Here is a 25299-nt window from a genome sequence, read left to right as displayed (position 1 = left end):
TTTAATTGTCACAATTTCTTGCAAGGCAATTCCTTTGAACAGTAGTTCTACCATTAATTGAAACCATGTCTTGAATGGGGATAAAACTGGGGACTGCTTTTAAATACAGTGTAACACCGTGGTTCTGCTCTGAAAAATAACTAAAAAACAGCACCCTAGGATTCCCTATTTGCTGTCTCTCTCCAAGTTCAGATAAAAGTTGCTCAGTTTGAAAATAAAACTATCACTGTACAACTGCTAGCCCTGCTGGCATCTGAAAATCAGCTGGGTTCTTAATTAAATTAATAAAGATTCTGCAAGACAAACTCTTCCCTTACTTACACAACCTCACTGGCTTAAATGAGTTAAGACTCTGGCCCTGTAATTGGAACTTAGTTCACAAAGATTCCGTTGCTGACCCCTGAACTAAGAGTTTAATCAGTTGCGCTCTCTCTCGGAATTACAGGCTATACAGGTGCTACCCAAAGAATATATATTTTTGTTGTTCAACTGAGCTACTGAGGTGGAATATGGGAGATCTGCTGAGAGAGTAATTTTTTGCATGGTTATTTTTCAGAGCAGAATAAAGCCAGTTCAGGCTAACTCTGCTTAACACGGTTTAGCCCACCAGACATAACCAGTCCTTGTCCAGAGGGAGTTTAAAAATCCAACATGTTCAGCCTAGGAAAGCTCATTTTTAACAGCAACAGGCTGTTTAATTTCCTTCAAAGAAACCAATCCAAACAAGGAAGGAGGAGAAACAGAAAACTTGCTCAGATCTGGGGTTCAGCCCAGTCCTAGGACCCATAGTGTGGACGTTTGGCACTATTTAGTGATTTTCTTTAAGTCCTACCTCCTGGAATCAGGTGATTACATGAGAAACACAGCTTAATTTAAAAACCATCATCACCACCTTAAGTTTATCGCTCTCGGAGTTGCAGAGAAAAACTTGAGAATGTGACATGAATGCACCCTAAGGGCTCCAAACCCCTACATTTATTTTTTAAAAACCTCGGGTTTTTTAGCCAATCACATGATTTTTGAATACTTGCTTGGCAATACTGAGTTTTATCCTAACACAGATAGTCAACCTCTCTTGCTGACTCAGTCAAGGAGGAGGAAGCCGAGCTGAGGTTTACCCTTTGTTCACCAGGGATTAGTTAGCAACCCCCAATTCAAATTCTTTCTAGGAAAATGAAATCTAGACCTTTTTTTGAGTGTGACTCTTGGTATTGTAGTATATGATTTTGCAGCTGCTGGGCTACATTGTGTGTTAGTCCACACACAAGGGATATAAATTCTAGGGCGCACTGGCATGTTGTGCATTAACTTGTACATGGCAAATCTGATGGAGGGACAAAAAGTTCCATAATGCATGTTAACACAGTAGTGTTTGAAATAGGACGATAGTAATGTGCAGTCGGGAACTTTCAGCGCATACCAGCAGGGTCCACATGGGCCAGTTAGCATGCAACATGCTAGTGTGCACTAAAATTTGCACCCCTCTAGTGCAAACTAATGTACCATGAAGAGAAGCCCATTGTGTCTGTTTGTCTAACGCTTACAGTTTAATAGAAACCAGGCTGAAGCAATGTTTACTGAGTCAGTAGTGCTATAGGCATACTAAGGGTTTTCCTCACCATAGAAAGGTAACATAGGTGCTGGCAAATCTGACACCTCCTCTCCGACGTCTCTAACTGCAACCACTTTCGAGGCTTTTTCTTTCCATCCACCCCCGAGCTACTGCTGTCGTGGCTCCCATAGCGGGCTGAAGAATGGAGGCCTGCCTCATAAAGCTGCCGCCGCTGCCTCAGTTCTGTGTCCCTGTGAATATTTTATGAAGTTAGCAAGCTGGCACCTCCCATGCAACACTGCAAAGCTATGCTCAGGAGATCTCATACAATGATCGCCATTGAAACCTTTATCACACAAAGCCAAACCGTTTGCGTCATCTCAGTGTTGGTGCTATTCCCTAGACCTGGTACGGGAAATGCAGCCAACATCACAGTAAGACTGGAGGTGCTTTTGCAGTCAGAGATTTTAACAGCAACCATTGTATCAAACCAGTGGTTCTCAAACCGATACATAGATCCTTGAGACAGCAGAGCACTGCCTGAAAGTCTAGAAGGGAGCTGCTGGCTCATGTGAAGAGCCAGGAGTAGCAGCTAACATGCCTGCCCTTCCTGAAGTTGCCAAGAGCCACCATGAGGAGGAGCCACTACTGCCAGGAGGAGTAGCATAGCTACCTTCACCAGGAGGTGGAGATGACCCAGGGAGCTCCAGCCCTTCAGGAAGGAAAGGGGGAGCAGGCCCAGTTCTTGTGCTGAAAGACAAAGATCTTGCTGTACACCCAGGGGAAAGAGAAGGGAGACCGCATTTGGAATGAAGACTGTGTGTAAAAGAAGGCGTGCAACACCTCCTGCGCTGAGCTGTGCGGCATTAGAAGACAGCAGAGGGTGGGTCTGAGCTGTGCTTGAGTGAGGAGAGGAGGTCTGGAATGAGCTTAGCAGCTGGGAGGGAGAAGACACTAAGCACAGGTTCAGAGAGAGCTAAGATATTGGGGTGGGGAAGGGGCAGAGGCCAAGCTAAACAAATGGGAAGATTGAGCAATCAGAGGAGGCAGCAAGAGGCCCAGAACCAGGACAAACAGGAGACGCTAGGTTTTTCTACACTGGAGCTAGGAACGTGCCTCCCAGCTGGATAGACAGATTTGTGCTAGCTTCACTTGAACTGGCATGCTGTGACTAGTACTGTGAACATTGCAACTCCAGCGGAGACTCGGGCTAGTAACCCAAGCTCAGCCCCAGGGGATCAAGTGGGTTTGAGAGCCCAAGCTGCTGCCCGAGCCACAACATCCACACTGCTGTTTTTAGCATGCTAGCTCAAGCAGAAGTAGGGCTACTCTGTCTGCGCAGGCTGGGAAACTTGCTCGCAGCTGCAGATTAAACAGAGCTGCGAGAGTTTTGTTTTGTTTTTCACATAAGCAGGCACAGGAATGACCAAGATCCTCCAGAGGATCCCGACCTCAAGAAGTTATCCAGAATATGAACAAGTTTGAGAACCACTCTGATAACAGTCAACATGGCATTTCAACAGCAAGCACTAACATTTTTGTTCCTCATTGCACAATTGCAGACTTTCTTCCCTTCAAGGAAAAAAAAATGCATGTGGATGCTATTAGTCCCACTGGGGAACTGGCTTCAGGTAGCGTGTTCTAGCACACCTGAAAATAAATTTCCCTCTTGTAATTCACTCTGAACACTAATACAAATAATTGTGTATGGGGTTTTTTTTCCCCCTTAATCTGGAAAATTTCCAGTGACATATTAATATTAGTTTGTTAAATACAATTTGTAGATTCCAGACATCTTGATTACTCGATGTACTACGACCAGCACTACCCAGTTGTCACAAACTTGAAAGATAGGTAGCGATGCTACATGGTAGGGAACAAAAGAGAAGATCATTACATCGGAAGCCAGCTGACATGGTATCACGTTTCCTTTTCCCCCCTTCTTAAACCTTCCTACCTCAAGAGAAACCCTAAATATGGTTCCTTAATCACTGTAGGGAGAAAAAAGGAGTTTGAAGTTATTCCCATCCAACTGCTAGTGCATGACACATTGCCACCAGTACAGAAGCTCTTGGTTTGCCCTATGTAAAAATACTCTATAGCTGTACTATATAAACCCTTTGATGCTACAAAAGGCATATTATTTTACAGCAAGTTATCCTAACCACTGGCACTCTGGCATCAAATACAGCCAAGGAAGTTTCTTCTACACCTGGCTGTACTCAAGCAGGTTTGCTGGGTCAGTGACTGCTAGATTTGACTCAGATTGTTACTTAAACTGTGTCATCTTCAGAGTTTCTCTGTGAAACACAGGGTACGTGAAACAGACTCCTTGTTCTGTTACCTGAGCTCTCCAAGAAGTGCTGATATTGTAGTGAGAGTCGGTCCATTTTCCTTTTTTGCTTCTGCCGTTGCAATCTGATACAGCAACTTTTCCATTGAAAACGGTTTGGCTATACGTCGTCGCTTCATTTCCTGAGTTAACAGATTTCCAAGTTAGTTCTTGAGTAAAATTAAATGAAAAAAATAATTTGGATAAATTTAATGCAGAACAAAGTTAGATTTTTATCTTTTTTTAAAGCTATATGTTTCCTGTTAAAGAGCTGTGAATTATGACTTCCTGCATCTGATCTAGGTTAAGCAATGTGACAGAACAAAACACTGAAGCCTAAACCTGGCTAAGGCAGAGAAACAAACGTGCTACAAAGGTGCCATGGAGTGTGTTCCCTACAGAGAGAGTTTTATATACCTTCAAATTAATGCTCACCAATACAAGCCATTGAGACAAGAAAAGTCTCAGTAAAACATAATGCTCTTTACAGCTAAGAAGCCAGTCTTCTAAGATTTTTTGTTACCGATTTTTTCCTTAAATTTATGAGTACTTTATTGTGAATACTGAATATTGTTTCTAATACTGAAACAAGTACGTCAGACAAAGTCCATCTAGGACAAATTCATTCAGATAAATAAAATATTTAATAAGTATTTGGCAGATACTCCAGTGCCAACTGGCTTTCCCCATATTTCAAGCACACATCTTTTTAGAGACAGACAATCATATTCAATTAGCAGGAAGGACAGTAGGTATAGATGTCAAGAAACTGAGGAAAAGAAAGACAGAGAAACAAATCACAATACTACCTCCTGAAATCAATGGGAGTCTTTTTATTGACCTCACTAGGATCTGGATTGGGACCCCTATGACAGAATAATGCATAATCCATATTGGTTCATCAAGCCAACAACCTCTCTGTATTCCTTCCTAAAGACTCATTTGTTCTGCAATGTCGACTCGAAGTGAACCAAACCAATCACTTAAATATTCCTTCCTTTGAGCTCCCCAGGACGGTCAGTATTCCCCATTTCTGTCTTTTTGGGCAGGGTCTGGCTTAGTTTTGAGTCTCTTACAGCATCAAACATATTGTTGGCATTTAAGAAATAATAAATACAAAATAATGAATAGGAAGTCAGGTAGGTAGCAGAATGATGAACAAAGAGTACCACCATTGCACATGCATATATTAATGAGCTGTGCATATTTTTAATTTTTTGCACAGAAAGAAGCTTCTGGAATGTTGCTGCTGTTCCCCCTTTTGCCCACCAGAGGACACTATGGCACTAGAACACAGCAGCTGCTCCCAGCAGATAGTAAGCTCTGCAGTTCCGCCTTTTGCCCACCAGAGGGCACTGTGGTGGTAGAGCACAGCAGCAGCTCCCAACCAGCTAGGGAAGAGAAAGAGCCTGCCTTCTTTGCAGTGCCAGCCTGGCCAGGAGATAGGGGCTATGGGGATGAGGGTCAGACAGGGGCTCATAGGAGCTAGTGGGGTAGGACAGACTGGGACAGGGGCTGAATGGGAATGGAGGTGCAGGGCCACATGGGCAAAGTGGGAGGGAGGTGCAGAGCTACAGGGGGAAGAGGGTGGCTGAATGGGGGCACAGACACTTGGGGACAGGGGGTAGGGGTGAAGGGACACATGGGGATGGGGGAATGGGTGTCTGAGTGGGGGTGGAGGGACACATGGATGGGGAGCACAGACATATGGGCATGCAGGGGCAGATGTGCCTCAGCCAATGGGAGAGGCCTCAGCCAAGGTCTGAATGCAGGAAACTCCTTAACAGTCGTTCTCTGCCCTGATAAAAAACCTGTTCCATACTTTTCACACCCAGGCTCCTTCCCAGCAATATACTTCCCTCTCCCTCAACTTCTCCCTTACATCTCCCTCCCCCAAGCCTTTGCTTCTGAGAGGTGCAGAAAATATGGTTCCGTATTGTAGTTTAAATGAATCATTACTCCAGAGTTCTGTATTAATTTGCCTAGTAAAGAATCTATGTCTCAAAAAATATTTTTTGAATCTTTTTCATTGTCTGTATTGTTACAGACATACTTGTTGAAGGTATTTTGAAATAAATGACCAAAAATAATTGAAACGGGTGGGATTATTTTGAGAAATAAAATATGCAGAATTTGAAAATATTGTGCGCAGATTTTTTTTTTATTTACTTTTTGGGGGCGCAGAATTCCTCCAGAAGTAGAAGAGGAGTGCTATATCAAATCACAAAGTTGACAGGAGTTCTAATGTTACTGAGTATGAGAATGTCTTGTGATGAATCTGTGATCAGAAGGCTAATTGGAAGTTGCCATTTGATGGCTAAATCTTTTCCGTATCTCAGTACAGGCAAATTTCCTTTTCCATTTTGCAATAAGGGAATGTTTGGGGTTTTTTCACTGTCTTCAGAGAATCTCTTTCATAAACAGAGAGTGATAGAACAACATTTTTAAGATATACAGTAACAAAGTTGGCAAGATCTAGGCCAAGAAGGCATAGCTTAAAGGAGACTGCAAAACAAAAATGGAAAGAGAATTAAACCCTGTTAGCTGAATGTCAAAAATACCTGTTAGAATTAAAACCCTGTTAGCTGAATGTCAAAAAAAACCTGTTAGAATTAAACCCTGTTCTCTGAATGTCATCACTAGCCAATCTATGGGGCAATAAGAAAATACAGGTTAATTTCATTTTGAAAATTATCCTTCTCTGTCCTACCCTCCTAAGCAAATGCTCTTGGTACTTTCTCTCTCACTGAAAGTACCCCAGAATGCACCATTCTGTGACAGATCAAATATTGCAGATTGCCTGGTTAAAGTAAGACTTACTATCTGGGATATCTTAAGTGAACATGGAAACGCCAAAATGGTCACACAATGCAAGTGAAGAGAAAAATGTTTGTTAAACCAGGTTCTCTGTGCTGGAGTCAAAGTGCAGTTGGGATGAGTGGCATATAGGTCGTTCAGATGCATCTTGGATTTTCTTAGGCCTATTCACATAGCTCATGGCTGTGAAAAATGTCGCGTCCTCTGTGATGCAGCTAGGTTGACCCCACTGTAAACACAGCTAAGTCAACAGAAGAATTCTTCCATCAACCTAGCTACTGCCTCTCAAGCAGGTGGATTTGCTTGAGTGACTGAAGAACCCCTTCCAGCACTAAGGGTCTGGGCTACAGTGACATAGCTGTTATGCTGCAGCTGTGCCACTGTGGCGCTTGTAGTGTAGACATACCCTTCGTGAGCTGATTGAGTTCCTCTCTGTGGTGACAGAGAAGCTGACAGATTTTTCTCTGCTGGACATTGGAGGAGAAAGTATTAAATGTTTTGTTATTTAGCTACTGGCAATATCTGTTCACCCTGTGAAACATATTTGAGTGGAAAGGTAGTAGTTGGTTCAAAATGGCAGGTTCAAGGGTAAGACTGCAGTAGCCTCAGTCTGGGAGGCTACATTTAAATTGGAAAGAGGAGAACGATAAGATAGAACCATCAGAAGTTGTAATTGATCTGCGTCTGATGGAATGACAGTTCCACAGATCGTTGCTGAAGTATCAGCCCTAAAATGCGTGGTTTGCAACACAGGAATGTTACAAGATGAAGGGCTGGACTTTAAATACTTCGTCAGCCCATGTGACAAAAATTTCTAATAGACTCTTCTCTGTCTGTGCCAAAATTTCCTTAAATGCAATCTGCTAGTTCAGAGAAGGACACTGATTGTTATCTCAGGTTCACAACAGCAGTCAGATTAGTCAAACATGACAATCCAATTCCTAATCTGGAATTTCAGATTTCCTTAGAAAAGAAATCTCTGAGGAGTCAAGCCAAAATATAACATGGAACAAGCGAGCAACACTATACAGTGCAATACATATAAAATAAAATCACAACAGCTAATAATAAGAGCAAAGTCAACATGTAATCAAAGCAGATGACAAACTATCAATGTTATTGTCCAGAATTGTAAGAAGACTAGACATGCATATGGCTGTCAGTCAAATCATTAACTACCTGAAGGAGGAATTTGGATGCCTACATAACAGAACTCTAAAAAGCACAAAGTCGGTCTTTGAAAGTATCTTTCCTCAAAGTGAAGGAACCAAGGAGGAATTTCCAGGGCTTAAAGGGGAGTTGAGAAGGTAGCATGGTTTGAAGCGGGGGGGGGGAAGGGGAGAGAGAGAAGAGGAATAGAGGTTGCCAAGGTTATATTTTGATATAACTATATATCTAGATTCTTTTAAAGCTTGTGAAAGATATAACATCAGAATCCAAGGTAGGTTATCACAGTTAGAATCTGTTGAATTTTCAATCAAGTTATATTCATCCAGTGCCAATCTCGTTAATCAAAAGAAACTGTTCTTCAGATTTTGGGACACCAAGCAGAGATTTTCAGTCATCCCTAAATAAGAATCCCTATCCTTTAGGACACTGGCTCTTTCACAACTGACAGTCAAACGCACGCTTAGGAAGACTCTTTGTATGTAGAGTTTATAACAGTCACTAAAGAATATAAAGGGTAAAATTAGGATCCTATTCCATCCACATCAAAAAAATGCAACACGGCTTTGATCTTACCACTATGTTACTTTAAAAATCTGTTTAATGTAAAACAGACTTGGAAGAATACTACTTACCGAGAACACAAAAGAACTCAAACCTGGTCTGGACAAATGAAACTTATTGTCTGATCGTCATGCTGCTGTTCTCAAATTAAAAATGCTGAGCGTACTGACCATTTGACTTGAGGCTGAAAATGAAAATCTGTCCTGGCTTATCTGTAAATGCCACCAAAGTACATGTGCAGCCGATGTTGCATTTCAGGGAAGGAGGTAATTAGTAAAAAACATTCTTGCCCCCCAAAACTGACTGCATGGAGGCCAAGGAGAAATTTAGCTAAGCAGCATGCTGGGCATGCACGTCAGCTATTTGTTTCCGCAGTTCAATGGCATGTCACTCAGAGGTATGAAAAGGATGCAGGAAGCTAGTTTTACTTTCAGCTTCAGGTCAGATGGGTTGGTCAGTCTGCCTAAGAATTTTAAATTCAAGTCAAATCAGATCAGCAGCTAGTTGCTGACAAAGGGTCGGTCAGACAGACAGACAGAGACATAATGTAGCTGTAAAAACTAATTGATTTTGCCTACTCCTCATCCCCCAAATTAGCCATATTTTAATCAGATCTTTATATTTGAGATTCAAATTGTCCTTCGACAAGTTGCCTGAAACAAATCTAGTAAGCATAATATAATATACTGTTGACAGCTCATTAGGAATTTTCCAAAGTGTCCTTGTGAATGACTACAACTCTAACTCCAAACTAAACTTGTGCCATTTTCAGACTTACACAGTCTTTGGTTACCACATATTAATTTAGGATTATTTTCTGGAGTGAAGATATAATTTTAGTGTCCCACAAATGTCAGAAATAGATATTTTAAAATAATCTGCAAATCCTCTGGAGTTATATCACTGTGTACTACGCATGCCGGAATGCTTGATTTGCTGACTTTTTAAAGATATCGACAGGGTTATGAACCCATTTTAAACTCCCATATTTCACCTTACCTTGGCAGTTTTAAAACCCATACTTGTCCACTGGGTGGTAGCAAAGTGCACTGTTTCAGAAACACTGTAGCCACAACACACTTTAGACACAAAAGATCCTGGAAAACAGACCACAAACTGCCCACTCTGCTGTACAGTACGATGCACCTTGATCCCCTCTTTGCATAAGACCTCTGGGGAGATCTAGAGAGAATAAAAATATGAGGAAAAGTTTGAATCCTTCTTACAGTTAGATCCCCTCTTCATTGGGCACCACCATGCATTGCTTGCTATGGAAGGGTGATCACATGTAATACTGACATCTCATTAATTTTACCTTCTCCACCATGCCCAATATGAAACACGGAATTTCCAGTGTCCAGAATGTCAAGTACTGGGGGTGAGGGTACAGTTCCAACAGTGAGGGCTTTATCTGAAAGTACCGCTTTTAAAATGTCAATTGCCAACACCTTCATCCGCATTACATGAAAACATGGTGTGATTTAAAACAAATAACTAGCAGGTTTGGTACTTCGTGCCACTAGTTTTTCTTTACAGAAATACAGTTCCCTTTGTTAAAGTAACTAAGCCATTCTAAAGACAGTCACAGAATAAATCTGCAGTTCAAGGTCTAAGCAGATCTATTTTATATATAAAATATATTTAGCATCTAAAAGCATATTATATTACATGCATGGTAGGTAAGACATGTTAAACACTGAAAGCTAAGAACAGTTTAAGGAATTTACTATTACACAGAATTCCTGGTTTCAATAAACAAGGCCTAGAAAATATCAACACACCTGAAAAACACCAAAAATTAACCTACTACTCCTCACCTATCCTTTCCCAGTTTTACAACATCAAAGTTCCCTATTAATGAATGGCCAAAAATTTAAGATTGGCACAGAGCTCCAGGTCAGCGTAACTTACATCCTCAAAAACGTAGCTTTTTAATACAACATAAGAATGGCCACACTAGGTCAGACCAATGGTCCACATAGCCAAGTATCCTGTCTTCTGACAGTGGCCAATGCCAGATGTCTCGGAGAGAATGAACAGAACAGGTAATCATTGAGTGATCCATCCCCATCATCCACTCCCAACTTCTGACAGTCAGAAGCTATGGATACCTAGGGCATGGGGTTGCCTCCCTGACCATCCTGGTTAATGGCTGTTGATGAACCTATCCTCCATGAACTTACCTAATTCTTTTTTGAACCCTAGAGACTAACCAATTTATTTGAGCATAAGCTTTCGTGCGCTACAGCTCACTTCATCGGATGCATCCGATGAAGTGAGCTGTAGCTCACGAAAGCTTATGCTCAAATAAATTGGTTAGTCTCTAAGGTGCCACAAGTACTCCTTTTCTTTTTGCGAATACAGACTAACACGGCTGTTACTCTGAAACCTTTTTTGAACCCTGTTATACTTTTGGCCTTCACAACATCCCTGGCAGAGAGTACTACTGGTTGACTGTGCATTGTTTGAAGTAGTACTTCCTTTTGTTTGTTTTAAACCTGTTGCCTACTGATTTCATTGGGTGACCTCCTGGTTCTTGTGTTATGTGAAGGAGTAAATAGCATTTCTTTATTCACTTTTTCCACACCAGTCAAGAATTTATAGACCTCTATCATATCCCTTAATTATCTCTTTTCCGAGCTAGGAAGTCCCAGTCTTTTTAATCTCTCCTCATATGGAACCTGTTCCACACCCCTAATCATTTTACTTGCCCTTCTCTGTACATTTTCCAATTCCAATATATCTTTTTTGAGATGGGGTGTCCGGATCTGCACGGCATATTCTAAGTGTAGGTGTACCATGGATTTATATAGAGGCATTATATTTTCTGTCTTGTTATCTATCCCTTTTCTAATGGTTCCTAACATTATCATCCTTTTTGACTACCCCTGCACATTGAGCAGATGTTTGCAACCAACTATCAACACTGACTCCAAGATCTCTTTACTGAGTGGTAACAGCTAATTTAGACCCCATCATTTTGTATGTACAGTTGGGATTATGTTTTCTAATAAGAATTACTTTGCTTCTATCAACATTGAATTTCATCTGCCACTTTGTTGCTCAGTCACCCAGTTTTGTGAGATCCCTTCGTAGCTTTTCGCAGTCTGCCTGGGATTTAACTATCTTGAGTAACTTTGTATCAGCTGCAAATTTTGTCACCTCACTGTTTACCCCTTTTTCCAGATCATTTCTGAGTATGTTGAACAGGTCTGGTTCCAGTATTTACCACCACCATTATTTACCTCTCTCCACTCTGAAAACTGACCATTTATTCGTACCCTTTGTTTCCTTCCTTTTAAACACTTACTGATCCATGAGCGGACCTTCCCTCTTATCCCATGACTGCTTCTTTTGCTTAAGAGCCTTTGTGCAGGACCTTGTGAAAGGCTTTCTGAAAGCCTGCGTACACTATATCCACTGGATCAGAAGCTGATTTAACCGATAGGTTACATACCACAATTAGTAGTTCTGCAATTTCATATTTGAGTTCCTTCTGAACTTTTGGGTAAATACCATCTGCTCCTGATGACTTATTACTGTTTAATTTATCAGTTTCTTTGAAAACCTCCTCTAATGACACCTCAATCTGAGACAGTTCCTCAGATTTGTCACCTAAAAAGAATGACTCGGATGTGGGAATCTCCCTCACATCCTCTGTAGAGGAGATTGATGCAAAGAATTAATTTAGTTTCCCTGCAATGGCCTTATCGTCCTTGAGTACTCCTTTAGCACCTTAATCGTCCAGTGGCCACACTGATTGTTTAGCAGACTTCCTGCTTCTGAGGTACTTAAAACATTTTTTTCCTCTTAGTCTTTGGCTAGTTGCTCTTCAAATTCTTTTTTGGCCTGCCTAATTACACTTTTACACTGGACTATGCGCCTTTCTATTTTCCTCAATACGATTTAACTTCCAATTTTTAAGGGATGCTTTTTTGCCTCTAACCACTTATTTTTCTCTGTTTAGCCATGGTAGCACTTTTTTTGTCCTTTATGTTTTTTAATTTGGGGTATGCATTTAATTTGAGCCTCTATTATGGTGTTTTCAAAAAGTTTCCATGCATCTTGCAGACACTTCACTTTTGGGACTGTACCTTTTAATTTCTGTTTAACTAGCTTCTTCATTTCTGTGTAGTTCCCCTTTCTGAAATTAAATGCTACTGTGGTGGGCTTCTTGGGTATAACCCCCCCACCTCCGGGGATGTCCAATTTATTTATATTATAGTCGCTGTTAACCAGCGGTTCAGCTATATTCACCCCTTGAACCAGATCCTGTGTGCCACTTAGGACTAAATCAAGAATTGCTTCTCCTCTTGTGGATTCCAAGAAGCAGTTATTTAAGGTGTCAAGAAATTTCATCTGCATCTCGTCCTGAGGTGACATGTACCCAGTCAATATAGGGATAGTTGAAATCCCCCATTTTTACTGGGTTTTTAATATTTTTGTAGCCTCTCTAATCTCCCTGAGCATTTCATAGTCGTTATTCTGGTCAGGCGGTCGATAGTATATCCCTACTGCTATAATCTTATTAGTCAAGCACGGAATTTCTATCCATAAAGATGGTTCGCTTTTTTTTTTTTTTAAACTGCTTTTTTGACAAAGCACCCAGGAAAAAAAGCCTATTAAATTTTCATTTTTAAATGCTTAAAATAGGAAGTTAGAGAGACAACGGAGGTTATATATTTTATTGGATCAACTTCTGTAAGTGAGAGAGACAAGCTTGTAAATTCAAAAGCTTGTCTCGCTCATCAACAGAAGTTGGTCCCACCTTGTCTCTCTCTTATCCTGGGATCGACACAGCTACTGCACCACTGCATACAGAAAACAGGAAGTAAACAAAGGAGCTGAACTGTAAGTACCCGTAATCATCTCATATCCATGACGGACATCAGGGACAAAAGACAACAGGGACTCATCTGCCATGACGGAGACTTCATTCATAAAAATGTTGGAAATATGTATATTTTACATGTTTACATGGATTGTGGGTACTTTTGAAAAGAATGGGCATTTACTGCCATGCAGGGTTAACCTTTATTTCAGCATTCTGTAGAATTGGAAAATACTGGAAATATTGTGTGGTAAATGCTGCTGCAGGTGGCAAGGGTCCAGACTTTACTGGCAACGTTTTTCTTTTTAAAATCAAAAGCAATAACATTTGTGAATTAAAAATCCCACCCTTCTGATTAGCATTGGATTCTCACAGATACAAAACAAAATTCAACTTACCATTACATTGCTTTCAAGCATTTCCAGCCCTGGAGTGCCATTGGCTTGCAGCAGGGTATGTACCACATCATCAAGTTTGTTCTCTTCCGCAGCAGGAATGCAATACCTGTTTATTTAAAAGAGAAAATAGAAAGAACATTTACTATGTAGTAAATGGTATTCCCCAACTTGTTCAGTAAAGGGAAGGATTGACCAAATCCACTCCAAAGTGAAAAGCAAGTGGAAAAAAAATTAAAACAGCCCCCCCAGCTGTTTTGGCAAGATACTTCAGATTCATGGGAAGTTATTTATTTGGACTCAACCCTATAGTATTTACTATAGTCAAAGGAAAAGAAAAGGTTGAAATGATTACAAGCTATCCCCAAAGCAGAACATGTGACAACTCATTACTCTACAAAATCAGAGAGGAGAGAATCAGTAACATCCTGACGTCTACAGTAGCCAGGATATCAGCGATCAGGTTGTCATCTACTCAGCACCTACACTGCATACAGTCACACTAAGCCTTACTTTGAATGACTATATTTGTTACATATGCTTAAACCAACTTACAATGTAAGCCACATTTTTTTCTTTAATAAAAACAAACGTTCATGGTCCCAAATCAGTAACAGAATACAGATATTGGAACTTACATTAGAAATATTGGATTAATAAAAGCAAAATATTCCAAGATCTTCTTCCTTCACTTACTTGACAAGTCTCAAGTTCACCTTTCCTCCTTTTCCCTGCAACAGAAGCCATCAAATGCCTAAAACACAGCAGGCAGCACAGGAAGAGAGGTTTAAACTGGGTGCTGAATTACAGGCATCCCATATTCTCTCAGCTCCTCCCATATTTTGCTAGCCACCAAAGTGGAAAAATTACACACAGTCCCATCTGTGCTCATGGCCATTAGCGCTTTCCCAAGCAGAAGTGGCATGAAACACTCTAGGGATATCTTAGCTAAGTTTTATGCAGCTGGGGAACTGCCACTGTGCAGGCTGTATAGGTGTGATCTGGCTTATGAATAAAGACTGGAAGGGAAGTAGTAGAGACACATACGCTGCATGGGGAGAGGGGAAAGAAATGTAGAAGAGAAACACTTCTCAGTATTATCATGATCATTATATTGCAGTAGCACCCAGGGTTCCCAATCAATGCCCCCTCATGCTATGCACCATATACATGTAATAAAAGGCCAGCTCCTACTTCAAGGATTTTACAATCTTAGTGTAACACAAAAAAGAACAGGTGGAAAACAAACAGGGAGATGGACAAGATAATAGTGAAAATTATGTTTGGTATAACAGACAGCTGTCTTGGCGCACCACTATAGAAATTTACCAAAGCATGCCTACCACAACCCCTCCTTCCAAAGAAGCATGGCTTTCCTGCCATTTAAAAGAGTATTAGGAATACCCAATCTCCCCACCCACAAAAACTCCCAGGCAAAACTGAAATTAAAGGTGTGAGAGAGATGCAGGAAATGTGATCAATGAAATTAAATGCATGAAAGTTGAAACACCTGTGGTGAAGGAGACAAGCTCAAAAATGGATGATTTTTAAAAGATCCAATTTTCCTTCACTTAAACGTGCCTTAAACGGGGGTGGGGGGCGAAGAGAGCAAAGTCCGTGCGGGTTTACCATTCAACTATGAGATTTCAGCTATATGCTCTCCAATTTCTTCTGGGCAAAAAAGCCCTTGGTGCAGGGTTTGTTTCCTATAAGGATGGCTATATGGGATCAGACCAATAGTCCATCTAGCCCAGTACCCTGTCTTCTGACAGCAGCCAATGCCAGATGGTTCAAAGGGAATGAACAGAACAGAGCAATCATCTAGTGATCCATCCCGTCACCCACTCACAGCATCTGACAATCAGAGGTTTAGAGATACCCAGAATATGGGGAGGCATCCTTGACCATCCTCGCTAATAGCCATTGATGGACCTATCCCCCATGAACTGATCTTTTTTGAACTCTGTTATAATTTTGGCCTTCACAACATCCCCTGGCAGAGAGTTCCACAGGTTGACTGTGTTTGAGAAGAAGTACTTCCTTATGTTTGTTTCAAACCTGTTGCCTGTTAGTTTCATTGGGTGATTGCTGGTTCTTGTGTTATGTGAAGGGGTAAATAACACTTTCTCATTCACTTTCTTCACACCATTCATAATTTTATAGACCCCATAACATATCCCCCTCTTAACTCTCTTTTCTGAGCTGAACAGTCCCAGTCTTTTTAATCTCTCCTCACATGGAAGCTGTTCCCCATCCTTAATCAGCTGATTTGTCCTTCTCTGCACCTTTTCCATTTCTAATGTATCTTTTTTTGAGATGGGGCAACCAGAACTGCACGCTGTATTCAGGGTGAGGGCATACTATGGATTTATATAGTGGCATCATGATAGTTAATTTCTGATTATCTATCCCTTTCCTAACATTGTTAGCTTTTTTTTGACTGCCACTGTACAATGAGTGGATCTTTTTAGAGAAGTATTCACGACTCCAAGATCTCTTTCTTGAGTGGTAACAGCTTTTTTAGACCCCATCATTTTGTATGTACAGTTGGGTTAGGTTTTCCAATAAGCATTACTTTGAATTTATCAACATTGAATTTCATCTGCTATTTTGTTGCCCAGTCACCCAGTTTTGTGACATCCCTTTGTAACATCTGCTTTGGACTTAACGATCTTGAGTAATTTTGTATCATCTTCAAATTTTGCCACCTCACTGTTTATCCCATCTTTGAGATCACTTATGAATACATTGAACAGTACTGGTCTCAGTACAGATCCCAGTGGGACAACGCTATTTACTTCTCTCCATTCTGGAAACTGACCATTTATTCCTACCCTTCGTTTCCTACCTTTTAACCAGTTACTGATCCATGAGAGAACCTTCCCTCTTATCCCTTGACTGTTTACTTTGCTTAAGAGCCTTTGGTGAGGAACCTTGTCTAAAGACTTCCTGAAAATCCAAGTACACTGTATCCACTGGATCACCCTTATCCACGTGTTTGTTGATGCCCAAAAGATTTCTAATAGATTGGTGAGGCATGATTTTTCTTTACAAAAGCCGTATTTACTCTTCCCCAACATAATGTTTTCTATCTGATAATTATGTTCTCAGCATCTGAGGAATGCTGAGCAATACTGATTTTAGGGTCACTAACAGATGACATTAGTTTCCTTTGAAAATGTGAAATTTGCCAATATTTTATCATGCAACTCTCGGCAAAGGAAGGTGTGCAGGACAAAAAGCAGTCTCATCCCTGTGATCCACCACTATTGCTTGGAGCTGCTTTATAAAGAGCTCAGTAGGAATTCATTTGTGGACGCGAATACAAATATGTATCTGCAACAGCTCGATTCCTTCTATGAAATGGAAGACCTAGAGTGTCAGAGAGTGTTTTCCATAGTAAACCCAGGTACTGCTGTTTAGAGTAAGCTGGAGTGGGCTACGGTGCACATGAGTTGAGGGGAAGAGAGGGTTTTTAAAATCATTCAGCTCTTGTCTTCTCTTCAGCTAGATGTTTATTTTTAAAGGAGTAATTTTCCTACTGACATTTCTTGTTTCCCTTGTGACATTAGGTGTTTGTGAAATGGGCAACTGTTTCGTGGTTGAAAACAAAATCTTGAACTCATGTTTCAGTAAAATGGAGCCTACGTGTATAGTCTCTTACTGATTTGGGATCTCATGTGCATCTCTCATTTTGTATGTGCTGTTTACTTCTACCCCCATCTTCCAAGTCAGTCTAAAGGAGAACATGTTCTTATTCTCTCTCGCTCAAACACTGCTCCTCCCCTTTTCTTCTTTTAACTGTCAGAGGTCCTGTGTCTTTTGCAGCCATTCCTCTAGTCACAGCTTTCATAGTTGTTCAGTGACACTAGTTCAGAAGACAGAAGGATCTTTAGAGAGCTAGCCAGGGTGCAAAAGGAATCAAGCTTGGGTTCCAAATTTCTGTCACCAGATTTCTGAACTGACCCAATCTTACCTGGAATGTGTTTAGAAACATACTGTAGTCAGCTAGGGGCCATATTTCAACTTCAGCACCATGTTGGAAAGGAGAGAGAAAGATGCGACCCACCTGAGACTATACACTTCCCCATCACTGCTTCTGGACCCAGAACCGTGCATGGGACATTAAGCCCCATACAACCCAACCCTGCTCTCGACCATGTAGGCTCAGGAAAGGAAATAAAACTCCAGTGTGTAGGCAGCCAGAAACACACTAGCAAGAGCTGCTACCAAAGCAGTTTCAGTAGGAACCTTTGGATACGGATTATGTCAGACCGCTTTCTATAGACTTTATTCTGAAAAGATTTCCCTGCCAACAATAGGCTGCTGCTTCCAACCTCTTCCCACTCACTCCCTCACAGTCTCTTCAGTTCAGCCTCACTCCAACTGCCCTTCATGCTCCTCTCTATCCATCCCACCTATCCCCCATACCTCTTCCCCCACCATTCTTTTTCCCTATGTTTTTCCTTTTCGCTAATCCCTTCGTGCCTTTCGTCACCCACCCATGCCCTATAATACACAGATATAAACATACATGTAAGATTACATAAAAAATACTAAAGTAAAAGAGTGTTAAGATTTCAAAGTTAAACACTCAAAAATTAGGAAGTGCCAAAATTTAGTTATCCGTGCAACCTTAATTTGCCTCCCAGCAACCTTGGGAAGCATCACAGTGCAATATTCTACTTAAAAAAAAAAAAAGCCCTGAAAAAAACCTAATTCCATCACATGATTCATCAGCAGGGTTGGAACCTTTAGATCCACTGCACAGACCTTTGTCCCTTGACCTAACAGAGTAACTCAGAGCAGTTGTAGACTATTATCGTTTATTTGGACCAGCACAGGAGGAGAGCACTTTGCCAGTGGGTTTCACAGATATTTGCTGGTAGCAGAGGAATGGTGGGACAGAGGAATCTTGGGTTCCCTACCAGACTGTTGAGGGAAGCATGGTTTAGGAGCAACCAAACCATCTGTCCCAGCCTTCCCCTGTCCCCTTTTGTCTGTGTTTCCTACAATATTCCCTCTTTCCCACCCCCACCACACACACACACACACAAAGCCTGTCCCCTTCTGTCTCCGTTCCCACTGCTCCTAACACTTTTTTTCGCTCCATTGATCCATATGGCTATTTTTTTTATTGGGGAAGAGGGGTGATACCAGTCAGTTGGGTGTTTTGGGGGAACTAGGGCACAGTATCTAGCCTGTCTGACTGATGAAAGACACACACCACCACCCTCAGTGTCTGCTTGAACCAAAACCGATCCGAGAAAAGGCTTGTAGAAAGCAGTGAAGGGCGTTGGTAGACACACCTAGACCCCTCCTCACAAGGGTGAGGAGATTAAGACATCTCTATTAGCATACAGAATGAAGAACAGAGACAACTCCCTTCACCTCATCTGCATGAAAGATGGGACAGGGAGACATCTCCATTTGCATTCAGAATGGTGAACAGAACTGCACTGAACTCTGGGACCAGAAAAGCAGGGAAGCATTATATCATGGGGGATCTCTGCTCCAGATGTTAATGAACCTATGTCTGCACACACCCAGCTCAGCAATTATCAAACCAATTCTACTAATAAATCCTTGATTGATACCCAAAATACTGAAGCAGCCTAGCTGCACTGTGGGCTCCCTGGAAGAACACCACCCATGGCCAAGAGTGATTAGCTCCTATTGTCTAGCCTAAAGAAAACCCAAGAGTCATCAGTTTACCTATAAACAAATCTAGTGTTCTCCATTGTATTTTCTCTACAAAAATCCCTACTCACCCACCAGTCAGTGCTCTGATGCATGAACCCAAACACAGCATCCGTTCCACTGGGACTCCAATCTCCTCACTGATCGTGCTGGGGGTTCTGCCTGTCTCCTGCACTCAGGACCCTGAGCTACCACCATCACCTGACCAGTTCATGCTTCAGGGAGTGGTGAGATCCTTTTCTTTCATAGAATCATAGAATATCAGGGTTGGAAGGGACCTCAGGAGGTCATCTAGTCCAACCCCCTGCTCAAAGCAGGGCCAGTCCCCAATTTCTGCCCCAGATCCCTAAGTGACCCCCTCAAGGACCGAACTCACAACCCTGGGTTTAGCAGGCCAATGCTCAAACCATTGAGCTATCCCTCCCCCCTTGATCTCTTGCTCTCTCTCTGTTTTCCTTTCTACCTCAGGTATTAACCTTTAATAATATATGTTATGTTGGTTTAGCTCTCCTTGTGTAGTTATCCCTATTATTCAATAAATAACTTTTATGGTTAAGCTGGTTGCTTCTCTCTCTCTGAACTTTACTCTTTTGTGGTTTTAGCTTCCCTCATTTACTCTGCAGCAATGCTTCTTTTACCTAAGCTAAAGATTCCTATAGCACCCAAAAATACTGTGGGGTTTGCTCATCAAGTGGGTTACTACTAGTACAATTGTGATGTGAAAGTGGGGATAGGGACATGTTAAACCTGTGGCATATAAAGGGGGGGCAGCTGAAAGTGCTGTTTGACCCAGCCTATTGAGACCAGGGGCACATAAGGGTGACAGCTTGACAGTGCTGCTTGACCCAGCCCATTGAGTACAGGGACATATAGGGGGGTTGGCTTGAGAGTGCTGATTGACCTGGTCTGCTCAGACTTGCTCTGTTAATGTGTGTGTGTGTTCATCTGGTTCTAGGGCTGGAGGAGCCCAGTCCTGATGAACCTAGGTCCTGCAGTATAGCTCCATTGGGAGGGGACTTGCAGAAGGAAAGAGTGGAGCTCCATATGAACACACAAGTGACATAAGCAGTACATTAATGGAATTACAGACACCCTCTTCCCCCAGAAGAGTAACCCTAATAAATGAGCATATGCCAAAGTAAGGGGTACATCTGGTAACAGAGGGAGAGCACCAAAAGGGTTTTTCCCCCCTCATGGCAAAACACTGAGGGGCTGGCCCTGGCTTCTATCCACCCCCACAGCCAGTTTTCACCACCCCAACTCTGTTCTTCACCACTCAGCATCTGAGTTAGGGTACTCCCTTCTCCTCAATACTAGCTGGGTGCCAGTAGGACAGTGGTTCCCAAACTGTGGGGTACACCCCCCCCCAAAGTGGCACAGAGGAACATCCAGGGTGGGGGATTGAGGTGGACCTGGGCCAGCTCCCCAGGAGGTGGGGAGGGAGTGCCACCCAGCCCTGCTCTGGCCCTAGGCTCAGTCCCAGCCACGGCTCCCCTCCTGGTCTTGGCTCCCAGCTGTGGCCCTGGCTTAGGGTTGCCAGGTGTCTGGTTTTCGACCAGAAGGGACAGGGCAGTGACCGGTCAACATTGCTGACCAGTCACTAAAAGCCCAGTTACCCACAGTAACTGGCCTCCGCCATCAGGGGAGGGAGCGGGAAGAGCTGCAGGAGCCTGGAGACGGCAAGATCTCTTGCCGGAGATCTACCAGCAGCACCCCCTCCCCCACCCCTCCCCCAGAGCACAGCTCCCTCTCCCTGACCAGACTCATTCCCCCACCTGGCTGCGGGGGTGAGGGGACGCAGACCGGGGATGGGGAAAGACACCATTGAAAAAAATTTGGGGACCATGGTAGAAGGAGATGAACTGAGAGCACAGGAGAGACGCACCTCAGCTCTCAGTTTTTATATCTGGTGCCACAACAGCCCCTGGTGGCTAGGAGCAGCAATTGCAGGTAAAGTCCTCAGCCTAGGCCTGGAGCACGTTCAGTGTGGATGGAATTTAAATTGTCAGTCTCCATCTCTCTACTGAGCATGTACAAATGGCAATTTTCAGAGGCTTACAACTCAGCGAAAGGTGGGTGGATTTTCATGGGAACAGCAACAGGCACATCCCTGACACTAGGGTCATGCCCTGCCAAATATGAAATCACTGCTAAAAGCATGGAGGTGCTAGAGCTTCTTGAAAAAATAGGAGAATGTAAGATTTTTTTTCTTTTCTTTTCTTTTTTTTTAACGCTTGCAAAACAATGTACTTTTCCCTAATCTGATTCTTGGAAGCACCTTCATTGCTATTGCTGAAACTTTCCAAAGAAATTTATCTTGGGGCTGACAGCTAGCATGGAAAATGTCAGGCCAAACAGTTAGTCTGGTAAAGTTATACACAACCAAAAACAGTGTCTTAGGCAACCTTAACTGTAGAGTGTGCGCCTCCAGCTCTGCCTATAATAAAATGTGAAAAACAACCTCCTCTCCCATCTCCCCTCCCCCCAAAAAAATATTTTTATAAAATTAATAGAATTCACATGACATTTGCAAGCCATTACAATTCACTCTGATTGTATATTGTCTCTTTCCCCAGTTATGGATCTGTCTTGTCTTAGACTGACTGTAAGCTCTTCATCACATGGACAGCCTCTTATTCTAAGTTTGTTCCTAGGACAATGGGGACCAAATCCTGTTAGGGAATTTAGCTGTGACATAAGGCATTTACCTGTATTCACACAACTTGGCACAGAACCACAACTCAAGCTTAGCATCATTAATACTGATAAGAGTTTAAATAATTTTAATTAGTAATTAAGAGGGTAACTAAACATCTCTGTATGTTTGGTTTTCTTGAAATCTTATAAAGCATTTTAAAGTACTGTGTGTGGTATGTGCCAGGCATCATTAGCCATTATAATTCAGCCTCCATGCATTAAAGTGTTATAATCAAGGGGTTTCTTAATTACTTTATGATATTTTTGTTTACTCAAGGTCTACAAGCTTAGCTGCTTATACTGTTCTTATTGTAGAGCAGATCCTTTCAGGATAAGATCGTACTACAGGAATAACACAGGTAAGTATATTAAATTCTGGCACCATCTGCTTCCAGTGATTTCACTATCAGCTGTTGTATTTCCATTACAATCTGAGCAATATTGTGTAATGACTACAGTAAGCAGCAGTCACCTCCAAGCAGATGTGTGAGCATGTTTTAAACCTATTTGCAACAGGTGCCCACAAAACACAAAATGTGGCTATAAGAAGTTACAGACTCGCAACCATCCACATCAAAATGTTAGAAGGATGTGGCTTCAAAGGCAGGTATCACTGGGTACAAATTAAAAATATACCGTATATACTCGTTCATAAGCCGAATATTTTTGGTAAAAAAGTGAAGCATCAAAGAGCGGGGGTCAGCTTATAAATGGGTCTACACCAAAATCTGATGATTTTAAATTCTATGAAATCACTGAATTGAATATCTCATACATTGTTGTTTTGTTTACCTGGAGCATCTGCAGGCATGGAGCCCCTCAGTTCCCTGTGGCTGCGGTTTGCTGTTCCCAGCCAATGGGAGCTGCGAGAAATAGCACCATTTCCCGCAGCTCCCATTGGCTGGGAATGGCAAACTGCAGCCACTGGGAGCTGAGGGGCTCCATGCCTGCGAATGCTCCAGATTAACAAAATGTCCTTACCCACCAGCGGCTTACCCTAACGGGCCGGGAGCCGAAGCTTGCCAACCCGTGAAATATAGGGTCGGCTTATGAAAGGGTCATACAGTTTCTACCATTTTTACTTATCCATCTTGGAGGGGTCAGCTTATAAACAAACTGGCTTATGATCGAGTATATATGGTATATGTGGTTTGGTACCTACAGAGTCTCAAGTTATCTTGTTAAGTAGAAGAGTGGGGACAGTTTAGCAGAAAGATGGGATCAATCACCTTAAAAATGAGAATATATAGCTGGCTTGAATAACTCTCTCTACACATCAGTTTAAGGAAATCCTGCCTTGACTAGCTGTCATTTAGATTCCAGGTACTCAGAAACATTCTGCAGAGTGAAATCTACACAAGGCAGAAATGGGTTGCTGTTAAATAGCCTAAAACAGAGAATAGAAGAAATATTAAACCCCTTTCCTTTAGAAGGGGTTTTTCACTTAATTTATACCATACCATTTGTCAAGAAATTTGATAGACTTTCCCATTAAATTTGTAATCACAGAAACTTCATTTCCTGATGTGAATTATTCAGGCAAAATGCAGTAGCCGTACTGCAGTAGCTTCTAATCTTCCTACCGAGAGCCATTGGGGCTCCAAGTAATGGGACAAACCGCAGGGATACTCACCAAATGCAATCAGCACCAGTGTGTAAGTAGTCAATGTATGGAAGGTGATTTTGGTCTCGAGACCAGCATGAGGTAGAAAAGACCATGCCAATACTTAGCCAAGGAATTGTCACTCCTAAAATACAGGAATTAAAAATAAACTTTAATGGATTAGAATGTCAATTAAAAATAAATAAAAGACAGTTTTGGAGCGCATTTCAGCTGAAAAGCCTGGTTCTCCATTGAGTTGACTCAGGAGTTTTAAATGAAATGGTCACTAACATTACAGTAACTGTGGTTCTTTGAGATATGTTGTCCATATAGAGTCTACTCTTGGTGCACATGCATCCAATGCACTTGAGTCTGAATTATCCTGGCCAGCAGTGTTTGTTGGGGCCATGCCTGCACCCTGAATGTCTTTGTGCCTCCCACCAAGGTCAGCCCTACCCACCCCTCAGTTCCTTCATCAATACAGGATCCAGATATTATCAGACTTTGTAGTAGCAGGAAACAAGGACAGGTTGTGAAATTATATATGGAGAACATCTCAAAGAAGCAGTTACTATAAGTAAGCCAACCGCTTTTCCATATATATTGCACTGTTGATAACTCACAAAAAGTGATCTAGATCCGTGGAGATGGGTGCTGCAGTCTACCTAAAAAATGAGTGTATGATAGCCAAAGTTCTCACTTCCATGATAGATTAATGCTGGGTAAATGTACACACTGAACTCCCAAACAGCTGCCCTACAAACGTCTAGGATGGGAATGTTTCTCAAAGAAGCAACTGAGGTTGCTTGCACTCTACTTGAGTGACCTGTGACCTTCCTTGATAGAGCTATATTTACCAGTCTATAGAAGTTTGTATCAAAGTCTTTGTTTGAAATAGCTTGTCCTTTAATCCTCTCTCCACAGATTATGAAAAATCAAGGGAATACCCTAAATGGCTTAGTTCTGTCTATAGAGAATTAAAACTCCCTTCGGACATCTAGAGTGTGGAGCTTCGCCTCACTTTATTTCAATACGTTTCAGAGTGGTAGCCATGTTAGTCTGTATCAGCAAAAATAACGATTAGTCCTTGTGGCACCTTAGAGACTAACAAATTTATTTGGGCATAAGCTTTCATGGGCTGGAACCCACTTCATCAGATGCATGGAGTGAAAATACAGGAGCAGGTACACTTAGTAAAGCAACCTCCATCCTTTCATGTATTAATACCTGCTCCTGTATTTTCACTCCATGCATCTGATGAAGTGGGTTCCAGCCCATGAAAGCTTATGCCCAAATAAATTTGTTAGTCTCTATGGTGCCACGAGGATTCCTCGTTATTTTTGCTTTATTTTAATGTATTTTGGAGAGAGAAAAATAGAGGCAGGAGAATAACGTGATTTAAATGAAAGGCAGATAGATATGGGGGCCCTGACATCAATGCCTGTATCTCCCCCTCTCTTCTGGCTGATGTTATCACTACCAGGAAGGCTGGTTTTATGGAAAGATGAAAAAGAACTTGTGTTGAAAGGTCCAAGAGGTGGGCCTATTAACCCTCTGAGAACAATTAGATCCCAAGAAGGGGGGGTTCTCTAACTTTCATAAGAATCTGGCCACTGTGGGGTGTGAGAATGTAGAAGCCAC

At 41.9% G+C, this 25299-nt stretch overlaps 1 protein-coding gene across 3 annotated transcripts in view; it reads right to left on the bottom strand.

The window, feature by feature from the left end:
• Positions 1-25299, bottom strand: part of JARID2 (jumonji and AT-rich interaction domain containing 2) — a 307763-nt gene that overhangs the window by 4139 nt on the left and 278325 nt on the right. The window contains exons 12-16 of one of the 3 annotated variants that reach the window (XM_073331950.1): positions 23689-23803; positions 13662-13767; positions 9432-9614; positions 3897-4027; positions 1620-1803 (exon numbers count right to left, since the gene is read on the bottom strand). In XM_073331950.1, the coding sequence (XP_073188051.1) occupies positions 1620-1803; positions 3897-4027; positions 9432-9614; positions 13662-13767; positions 23689-23803 (719 nt within the window). Of the gene's footprint in view, positions 1-1619; positions 3416-3896; positions 4055-9431; positions 9615-13661; positions 13768-23688; positions 23804-25299 lie in introns of those variants that run through there. The other 2 variants (XM_073331951.1, XM_073331952.1) reach the window with 2 other exon arrangements.

This window comes from Lepidochelys kempii, chromosome 2 (assembly GCF_965140265.1).
Source record: "Lepidochelys kempii isolate rLepKem1 chromosome 2, rLepKem1.hap2, whole genome shotgun sequence".
In the NCBI taxonomy this organism is placed as follows: Eukaryota; Metazoa; Chordata; order Testudines; family Cheloniidae; genus Lepidochelys; species Lepidochelys kempii.
The sequence above is the reverse complement of the archived record's forward strand: the minus strand, read 5'-3'. Positions and strand labels throughout refer to the sequence as shown.